The sequence below is a fragment of the Mytilus edulis genome, chromosome 12 (assembly GCF_963676685.1).
Source record: "Mytilus edulis chromosome 12, xbMytEdul2.2, whole genome shotgun sequence".
Classification (NCBI taxonomy): domain Eukaryota; kingdom Metazoa; phylum Mollusca; class Bivalvia; order Mytilida; family Mytilidae; genus Mytilus; species Mytilus edulis.
In genome coordinates this window covers 41,953,366-41,964,939 of record NC_092355.1, presented here as the reverse complement: position 1 = coordinate 41,964,939, position 11,574 = coordinate 41,953,366, and the positions used below count along the sequence as shown (strand labels likewise).

The 11,574-nt window shown below is 33.2% G+C and overlaps 1 protein-coding gene across 1 annotated transcript; it reads right to left on the bottom strand.

The window, feature by feature from the left end:
- Positions 1-4,500: 4,500 nt before the first annotated feature.
- Positions 4,501-5,334, bottom strand: LOC139497627 (uncharacterized protein KIAA1958 homolog). Its single transcript, XM_071285858.1, has one exon. It carries the CDS (start codon positions 5,332-5,334, stop codon positions 4,501-4,503), a length of 834 nt encoding a protein of 277 aa, XP_071141959.1.
- Between the last annotated feature and the right edge of the window lie 6,240 nt (positions 5,335-11,574).

Below are 11,574 nucleotides of genomic sequence, written 5' to 3'. Positions count from 1 at the left end.
ACAGCTTCGTATAATATGTAATATATATAGTAAGGACCCTTAAGTGTGATGGGGATGCCAACACGCGATGATCAAAACTAAGGTTCGGTGGTCTAGACTTAATTCCGATGTTCTGTTATTTGCAATCATAAACAGCAAAGTGACTTTTTAAAGCTTTAGTATAATTAGACAATATACGTATAGTGTCTTGAAATATGAAATTTATTTGTATGAGGCCGAATACAAATAAATTTCATATTTCAAGACACTATACGTATATTGTTTTTATACTGAAATCGATAAAAAAATATAAAAAATAAATATCGTAACATATTTATTGTTAAAAAGAAGAAAAAGTGTTCAGAATTTCCCTTTTGGGGTACAATTTATGGGTATTTCCCTTGATAGCGTAGTAATTTAAAAAGTCCAGGCGATAAGACATTGATATTTTTAGGAAATTGAAATAGAAAATGAACAAGATTAATTACAGAGTGACATTTAATAGATATAATATGTAAATTAACAGTTTGAAGACATAAAAAGTTTAAATTTACAAAAGTTTGACAAATGTTACTACACGTTGTGATCCAACGGTATTTGGCGCGCGGCCATTACTGTTGAGGCGGTTTGTCCATGTAAACATTGAGGGAGCTGATATGGAGAGTAGCGCCATAAAACATGGAATTAATACGGCTCGACATGTTGGTTTGAGAGCTAATAGAAGGTGCCATCATATCAAGGTTGTTATGTTGACTGACAGGCTGAGACAAAGATGGGAGAACTGTTGAAGCTGATGTGCACGGTAAGTTTGGCCCGGTGGAAGTGTGACAAGTTAAAGATTCCTCGCTGCTTGTATTACTTAACAAATGTGAAATTTTTCTCTGTTTGTTTTCTGAAATTGAACTATAACTGTTTATGGAATTCACATTCTTGTGACCCGAAATTTGCATAATGTCCGTGTCAGGAATTTCATTAGCTGCGGAACCGTAGCTCTTAGGTCCTTATGTTATTTTTTGACTATTTGCGGACCATAGATATCTATGGTCCGCAAATAGTCAAAAAATAACATAAGGACCTCTATGGTCCGCAAATAGTCAAAAAATAACATAAGGACCTAAGAGCTACGGTTCCGCAGCTAGAATTTCATTTGATCTAAGTTTCTGAACGAGATACTTTCGGGCACTGTGGTTTGTTAACCGCTTGTTCTCATCTAGCCCGCCTTCAATCTTCATGGATTTCACTATTGCACCCATTTTTCTCTCTCCTATTTTCTGGCGAAGAAACCATATTTCGGAGCGTGTGTCGGCCAATGAAATGGTGCGCGGTGCCAAGTAAAATGGGTCCTCTGCATCACAGAAATTTTGTGGCCTCTTGGATTTATATATTTCATAATACTTAATTGGATCATGATCCCCATTTGTTCCATATATTTTTGGGGACACTTCTCTAACATCTGCGACATTTGCCCCTGTACGAGTTTTGGTTTGTCTTTCATTCAATTCTAGGTATTTTGTGCCATCAGATGCTGTGTTAAAAGTAACATCTCCCCAACTGAAAAAAAAACAACAGTGTTATCATATTTTTTACAATTTGAAAATTTAATAGTTTATTTATGAACAGTTACACAAGTGGACTATGTCAATCACAGTTAACAATGTCATGATATTAGACAATTAGTTTTTAGTGGAAGAAGACGTCAAGTCTTCTGAAGACTTAAGGGGCCGACCATTTGCTTTGAGTCTCCGTATGCCGCATTCATTTCGTGTATTACAATTTCAAAACAACTTAGATTCCTGACACCGATTTTTACACATGATTGGGCATCTGAATCATTTAATTTGTAAATTATGATTGTAAAACAATCACTATCGTAAATATGACCCTTTTATTTATGTAAATTATTAGGTTTCATCTCATCCACATGAACGTAATTTGTTTACTTGTAACAGGATGTTTTAACTGTAGATATTTGTATTACGCATGCGTGAATTTGGTATCGGTACAACTCGCCCTGTTTACAAGTTCGCCCTTGAAGTAACGAATTTGCAATCCTGCAGACAAGAAGATTTTATTTTTATATAAATAAAAAGGATATATAAAGTGTTATCTTTATTCATGGGTTTCCTTTGTCATGTGAATTAGATGCCCTTCGTAACATACATGTGAACCTCCCGTTTAGGAGAACAAACTCCCGTGTATGAAATTTTTCAGACGCCATATTTGATCATTTCTTACTACTGTACGGGTGTAATTGACACCTGTGTTAAATTTTACCTGAACATCAAAGAAGATGTATAATTATATGGCTTCACTTGACAGCTTTGGTGTCAAACATACTGGTAATCAACGATGTTTACCTCCGGCTAACTGCCGTTGTGTTATCAAAACGATGTGTATTGGGAATATTGAAATACTTTTTTGTTACTTCCCTTTGTTTTATCCTGTTTTCAGTTATTTTGCTTTTAAAAATGTAAATGGTAAAAAGACTATAAATGATTAATATTTTAATCAAATAATCATAAAAGGATGTTGATTAAATGAATTTAAATGATTTTGGACAAATAAAAAAATTAAAATTTATAAATTATTTTATTAATTTAGACCTCCTTTCAAGGATTAAATTGAAGTTTATATATTAAATTTGTTTATAATTGGTTATAAGTCAACATACAATATGTGCAACCAGGCAAATAGTCTAGCTTCTGCTAGCTTCATGTATAATTTTTCTACCGATTTAATATATAACTAGAATTATGCAAACAGACTTAAGGAAAAGGCATGTAAGTCATGTAAGTTCATACAAATATGACACTTTTTCTAGACAATCCAGATCTTGCAAAATACATCGCTAAAAATTGTAACCTTTAATTTTGTTGTTGTGCAGTAAAAACCCATATGGGAACTTTCAAAAGTTGGCAGGTATGTAACAAGTCTTACTATTTTTATGCTCCATTTATGGGCAATATGTTTTCTAGTCTGTCCGTCCGTCCTGCTTCTGGTTATAAAGTTTATGGTCGAGGTAGTTTTTGATGAAGTTGAAATCCAATCAACTTTAAACTTAGTACACATGTGTTCCTCTTGATATGATCTTAATTACTGCCAAATTAAAGATTTTACCTAATTTTCATAGTCAACTGAACATAGAAAATGATTGTACGGATGGGAAATCCATGTACTTATGACCTTTTCTTGTTTGAAGAAAAAAAATACATTTTAACGATAATGGAACAAAGCAGCCTGGGTAAGTGGGGCTGCTTTTATGGTAATTCAAGTTACCTTTTATTCACCTTCTTCCACTTCAGAGCTATCAGCTCTTTGATTACTTTGCTGTAGTCCAAATAATTATGACATCTTGAAAGGCTATTATATATTTTTCTTTGACGCCATACATCTATAGAAAGGCGGAAGACGTCAAAGCAAAAAAATTATATAGCCGTCCAAGGTGTCATAATTATTTGGACTAATTTTGTTTGTAGATTGACAAAAATGTATCTGATATTTGAGCCTTCTACAATGTATAGAAAATATATAAAGGGCCAAAATGTTCTATTTTAACAAGAAAACAAAATGTCTTATTTAATCGTACACTTTATGTCATGTTTGTTGTGTATTTTAATTTTATTATTATGAATTATACTCCAATCACCTTAATTAAGTGGCTAGTCTCATTTAAATTTTGTATTTATTTATATTTTCAGATTCTGTTCTGCTATATAGCTATCTGCAAGAAGTTGAACACTACAAATGTACCATTCACTAACTAAGGAGTTGTAACATGTATTCGTCTGAATTTGATAGATATTTGCAAGTGATCTCAAGTATTCTGCTAGAATTACTTATAGAATTAAAAACTCCAAGCTGTGACAGAAACTTTTTATACTAAATGTATGATGCAAAATTTCACTGGCAGTAGTTTATAACAGATGAAGATGTGATACAAACATACATGAAGATAATAATAGTAAAGAATGAGTTGGTATTAAGTTTATTCATCGAGTGGATTTATTATGCATGTACAAATGTATTATTCAGTGTATTAAAAGCGACAACCAGATGCAGTTTGTACACTAAATATGGTACACGTAACTGTTTACCACAAAACATGTATAACTGTGCGGGCGGAAAGTGGCGTTCAATCAATCAATCAACTGATGAAAATTGGATTACATTCTAGAGCAAATGTGCATTAAAAATTATCATTGTGGTTGCTACTGGAGCAAATGTGCAGTAAAATGATCCATGTAGTTTCTACTAGAGAAAATGTGCAGTAAAAATTATCCTTGTGGTTTCTAGAGCAAATGAGCAGTAAAAATGATCCATCTAGTTTGTACTAGAGAAAATGTGCAGTAAAAGTTATCCTTGTGGTTTCCAAATATTTTATAGAAATAAAATGTGATTTATTCCTTTGATTTTTTTTCTGCATGTTTTAAAAAAAATGTGATGTGATATGATTGCTTATGAAACAACTGGACAAGATTTAGGAGATAAATGTGTGTGTTAACAATAACTTTAAATTTTATTTCATATAAAAACATACCGAAGTGAGTAATGTTCTGAGACACCTCTCAGTCCAAATTGAACACAATTGTTCAGCCATACTGTGTTGAGGAGGGCTTTTGGAGAATTGTCACCAAGAACATTCTTGTCAAACAACATGGCAATCTCCTCATCTGTTAATGGCTGGGCCCTTTTAGGTTTGTTGCCCTTGCCTTTTTGTTTCAATAGTTTTTGCTTTGCCTTCAATGTTTCTCTGGTAAGATGGAAACTCTCATCATTATCATCTCCCATGATAGAGTGGCCATATTTGTGGCGCCTCAGTTTTCTTTCTACACTACTTATGAAGCCACGGATAGTGGACGGTTCATACTCTTGGCCATCTTTTTTTCTTACAGTTAAAACAAAGTTAGACAGAAGCGAGTCAAGCTCAACGACTGGTATAGTTTGTATTTCTCTTGTTTCCTTTTTCTTTTTAAGAAACCTGGTAACCAATGCTAGATCATAAAAGGATTTCTTTGCAGTGTTTTTGTTTTGCTGTTTGTCTAGAAAGTTTTGTACACCATTGTCATCAAGATGTAAAAACTCTTCATCAAACTGTTTATCTTCAAGTTCCATGTTTTCATGTGTTGTGTCTGGAACAGTTGGAACCGTTGCAATACATGTATTTGTAGTTTCAGTGGTGTTTGTTTCAAGGGAGTATTCAGGACATACTTCAGTACTTCCTTGATCAGCCAACATATCTATTTGGATCAGGACATTTTCCAGATCTTCATCAATATCTGGATTAACATCTTGTTCATCTTGTAATAAATTCATAGGAGACCACAGGAGATTGAAATTTGCGACTTCGTCCGACATTTTCTGGAAATTTAGCAGACGAAGTTTGGGGGGAGGGTTTATGGCATTGGAATATGTTGGCTTTTCAAGAATGCATTGAAATTGTCAAAAATTATAAAAACAAACATATAATTGGTGTAAGAAAACAAAACTATCGAATCTATTATTATTTTTTTTATTATTTCTATTATTTAACACCGACAGTTTATCGACAGTTTAACGATTGTTGACACAATTCCCAAGGAAGTGACGTGACATTGTTAAAAAGTAGTTCCGGTAAGTAGGCGTGGCCTATAGGTCAGTCGAGGTCATTGACGTATAAAGCTTACGTTTATACGTATAGCTTTATCTGTATAGTAAAATAGCTAATTGCAGTATAAATTGATATATACATGCCAGAATTTGTTTTTAGCCAAGGATATAAAAGATTAAATTAATTTGCAAAAAGATATTTAATCAATACAACTCGTATGCCAAACAATTAAAGGAGGATCTAAATTTACAAATGGGAGAACATATAGCCTACTTTAAGGGAGGGACGAAAGATAAAAAGGCACATTCAAACTCATAGATAAAACATAAACCGACAACGCCATGGCTAAAAAGAAAACTTGAGGACAAACAGACAAACACAAGACACAACATAGACTGAACAACACAAGTCCAACAAAAACGGTGGGTGATTTCAGGTATCGTTAAGCATGATAAAAAATTTTGTTAAAAGAAGAATCTCAATACATAAGAAAGAAACGACCATAGAAATTTGGTAGTAAACTGAAAATAAAATAATATAAAAAATATGCTAGTATTTTAACAATAAAACATCTGTCTATCAATCAACTAGAATCCAAATGATATATATCACCATATATATGGCCTTCGACAATGAACAATATCAATACGGTTTAGTGAGATCTTACTAGGTTATCATGTTTCGAACACTAAAACTATAAAACAAGAAACAATAAGTCTGATTTGGGATTGGGACAAAGTACTGATCAGAATGTTACATGCAAAGAAGTAAAAAATTTCAAAACCTTCACGTGTTGTTCCCCCTAGAGACTACTGTAAATAAACTACTAAGACCATCACGGTGGATATAGTTGTCCTGCGAGAGAATGTTCTGTGCTGGTGATTTGGTCCTGTCAGGTGCTGGTGGGTCCTGATTCTGTGCTGGTGGGTTTGTTTACATTGTATCAGAACGGCAATAAAACGACTGTTTTGTTGCTTAATTTTTTCTCTGATACGTCATAAGTACCATGCAAAGTATATTACAACAATATTATATTGCAAAAGTCGTGTAAATTCGTTAGACGGATTTGTCCTGACGCTGTGCTGGTGATAAGAAAAACGGTCCTGGTTCTGTGCCTTTATATTTTAGTTAAAAGTGGCATATATTCAAGATCATTGATGCTGTACTGTTATTGACTAATTAACTGTTGTCAGCTTTCTTGAAATTGACATTGTTGTGAATCTGTTTACTGTTATTATGAGAGAAAAAAAATACCCCTGTTTTTTTATATTTTTTTTTTAAATTAACTGTAATCTTATTTATTGGCCTGTTAAAGGAACCCTTCTTGCCCCCTTTTAAGATAAGAAAATATGTTTACGATTTTCGGGATTACGATAATTTTGCAAGATCACCAAAATACGTTGTAATTTATACAAAACTTATATAAAGTAGATGATGTGGTATGTTTGTTGTCAATGGACAAATTTCCATAAGAAACCAAAGGAAGTATGTGTTAACAACCATACGTCATCGTACGACTTTCAACAATAACCCATAAAATAAAAATGTAAAAGGTTTTGCATAAAAATGGAGAGCAAATATATAGAACAAAGGACTTTCTGAGCGTTTGAATCATATGTCTTTATCAGGTTAAAACACATTTGTTTGTGAACAATTTAAAAGTGCTGACTATAAAAATGACAATAGTATTGCGGGTTTGTTTGGTTTTTTTTTTTTTTGGGGGGGGGGGGGTAAGTTAGAGCGAGGTTACAGTGAAAGTTTTAAGCTTGGAATAGTTTCCCGTAAGATTTAAAACTTGTATTTTAAAAGAAAAATGTATCTTATAGCTATTAAGAATCACTTGCTGTATCTGTAAGATTTTTTCAACATAATTTTTTTGTCTGAACGGTTATCAGGTATTTTTTTCGAAAGTTCGATAGAACACTAAAAAAATTTCACTATTTTATGAAAGGGCAGACTAGAATATGTCAATTTCAAACATTAAAATATCTCGTAGCTTCATACAACCAATTGAGTATAAAACAAGTATATAAGTTTAAAACAGAAATTCTTAGATTAAACACCTGCATTTAACTTTAAAAGGTCATAACATTTTAAAACAATACAAATCTACACACACACAAAACTGGCCTAGTTTCAACTGGTTATAAACCCGAATCGCTATAAGATCATATATAAGCTCACCTGTGTCGAGGGGTCGTGTGAGGTTCATGTATTGTCTTGGCGTCCGCAATTACAAAAAGATCTTTTCTGAAATTACTTGACCAAATGTTACCAAATGATTTTTCAAGAGTGAATCTAGGAAAAACAATATTCATCAACAAACATGACCACGGTCTGTTAAAATGTATTCGAGTTTTTAGTTACAACCGATTCCATTGAGTATGTAGGCAAAGGTAATATTTTTGGTCAGCTTAATTGTTAGCTAAACCGTGAAGTCATTGTTAGGTGAGGTATACTACCCTCCTTTCGAAGTATCTTGGTCCTACAGACAGAAAGATGTGTCATTTGTCGGACTAGTCTACTCTTAAAGTAGGGTAGTTTACATAAGCTAACAATGACTTTTCTGTTCAGCAAGCGAGATAACCAAAGATATTCCCTTTGTCTACACACTCATTGAAATCGGCTTTAATATTGCAAAAGTTCAAGCAATTAGGGCAAAACTTACCAAGTAAAAAAAAATCAGTGTCTATCTACCTTGCACATTTCAGAAAATTCAGATCAGATAACGAAACTTGGTCCAGCAACATTTATAAGCAATTTTAAGATTTTGACACTCACAGTTTCCATTCACTACAAATATTCTCGTTACAACGAATCATTTTAAATACAAAAATACCAGTTGCAACCTTTTGTTTATCTATTAAAATATGTATACGGATAAAGTTATGAAAGGCAGCAGGATCACCAGGATGAGGAGTCCATGTCATCTGAAACAAATGCTAAGCATATATCTAGAAAGCGCAGATAATCATTACATTAAAAAAACTCTCTTCTTTTCGACTTTTTTCGAACAAATTGACACATAAAATGGATTATATAGTATTGTGGAATTTTTAATTTGTGTTCAATTCATTGGTTACACCTTTTACTAGGATAACAATCCTGTTAAGTATGAGCTGGTAAAATATTTCAGAAAAGAAGATGGAAATGTGAAAGTTTCCGTGTGTCAGGTGCAACAGCATACGAACAGCTAATATGCCTCGTCAGGGTGGAAGCTAAAAAGTCAACGAAAATTTGATTTAAAACCTTTATTCGTTCCAACAAAGTTATTGAGATTTTGTTGAGGATTTAACCATCTACGACAACAAGAATTTTTTTTTAGAATTTACAGCTCTTCTATTAATATATATATGCAAAGCAAACCATTGATCAAATTGCTTGCTATGATTGTTTGGATGTTTGTAAACGACAGGTAAGTAGTCTGTTTACTATATACTAGAATTTGTTTGGACAATAAACATTAACTTCAATTCCTGTCTGTTTGTATTTGTCCAATCAAATCCCAGTATGTATTGAAACTCCGCCTACCTATTGTTTGAAAACATCCAAGCAAACATAGCAAGTAAGTCAATCAAAGTTTTTTTTTTTGCATGCTTTTATAGAAGAGCTGTACTATATAATGCAAAGAAGCGTTTAAGTCTTTCGCCAAAAAATACTATCAATTTCTTTTTGTCCTATGTAAACTTCCGTACCATTTCCTTCCATTCATGATCATTAAATTGAACTGTAAAATATTGCTTGATACCTTCTTAATTCCTTCAGAAGTCTTATGTAATCATAATAATGACAATAACTGTTGTGAGCACAAGATTCACTGCACACTTTTAAAGTTCTGCTTCATCAAACATTAAAATGTGAACTTAAGTTTTATGACTTTTTTAATCGACACGATTAGGATTTTTGTATATGAGAACATGGTTTATCTATTAGTTGAAAATTCGGCTTTGAACTAACTTTCAGTATCTGCGGGTATGCGGAGCGCTAACAAACATGTCTATGCGGCATGGGCTTTGATCATTGTTGAAGCATCAATGTACGCAGCAACCATTTGATTTTCTGGGTGGGGGGGGGGGGGGCTATGGTTTTTTTTGGAAAAAAAAGTTTGTTTCCAGTTTTTGGAGAAAAAAATAATTTGTTTTTGATTCTGAGAAAAAAAAATTGTTTGTTTCACCCTCAGCTGCCACTATATGTAATGCTAAAATTGAAAGAAAAAAAATTGTTTTCGACTTGTCGCGAAAAAAATAGATTGTTTTTCACCGCAGGCGAAAAAAAAAATTTGTCCAGAAAAAAAAACCATAGCCCCCCCCAGAAAATCAAATGGTTGCTGCCTAAGGGCATTTAATATCTTAATAAAACTATTCTTATTTTAGATACTATATATTGTAATCTTATATTGGACGAAAGATGTTGCCCTTTTATGTAATTATGTAATACAATTTACGATCATTTGAAAACACATATTAAACAGCCAAATGGATGCACAAGAGCTAAAATATGAGCCATAGATCCTATAGACAACAATTTATTGATTTTGTAACATTTGTTTCAAATACGACCAACTTCTTATCCAAAATCACCAGCACCGTATCAGGACCCACCAGCACAAAGACAGGACCCACCAGCACAGTATCAGGACATGAATAAATTGAGAAAATGCTAAATTTTAATAAATTGCAATGTTTTTTCACAAAATAGTTTTGTCGTGTGGATTGCGGTGTAGAAAGCGGACTATATGAGCATTTTTGTTTTATTTTTTCAGGTCTAGATTTTCTGAAAATGAGCATTTTTGTGTTACGCTTACTGAAACAGTTTAGAGAGTCAAGTTTTCAATGGTTTACATATGAACCCATAAGAAACAAAATTGAAAAATCTCAACTGTTTTCTTCCATTTTTTTATGAGTGAAAACGTCAAAAATCATCATTTTCGTCTTTGTTTACATTTTTTCATTGATCACCAGCACCCGTCAGGACCGAATCACCAGCACAGAACGTTCTCTCGCAGGACAACCATACCCACCGTGCCATTGGTCACCCTGATCAATTCAAATTCAAAGGCCTTCTCTTAGATAAACCCGCCTGATATCTAATTCCTCTAAATCTTTTGTTACCTTTTCAAGGATCAGTCTACCAACCCAAATCACATATTGGCAAGGCTGCTCAAGCCCTCCTCCTCGGCTCCACCTACTTGGCTTGCTTGGTTCGTCCTTGTCAACGGTTGGTTTACTAAAATATGAATATTCATGATACAATGTACTGTAATATAGCCACGACTCCATGTAACAGATTGCGAACTGACATGATATTTATCGTGACCTTTTCACAACATGAACATGATCACATTATATCCCAAATTTACAAATTTCATCGGAATCCATTCAGTAGTTTGGTTTTTTTTTCTTCGTTTATATTTGGATGGTCAGTTATTGTTGTTAAGTCTTACACGACAAAAATGGCAGTATGATCGCGGAATCATTGCTTAATTATGTAATAATACATAACATTAAATTTATTAAAATCAGGTTTTGTTTAATTTCGATTCAAATGATGAATCAAGACTAGTTACTATTTAATAATACGCCGAAATGATTTGTTTTTGTCCTACTGTTCAAATGATCAAATGAAACATAGACAGAATACCATGCGTAACGTCTATACAGGTAAAAACGATGATTTACATATATTTGTAATCTATAAACTGATATAAAACAGGGACCGTGTTATCGAAGGCGCCTAGGACTTTTTTGCTCTTAGTCGTGTTATCGAAAAGATCTTATCTTATGATATCTCCTAATTTTGGTTCCAGCTGTAGGACAACGAATAAGCTGTCTTAGGATAGTCGATGTTCTAGCATATAAACAAACATTGCTGCCGTCATCATGCACTAGTATAGCAACTATTTGAAATTCGGGGATTGAGGAAGGGGTAGGGACAAGGGACAATGGATATATAAAAACAGTTGTTTGTTTTCAAATTAAAAATAAATTGTCGGCTTGTCAAGTTAAAAG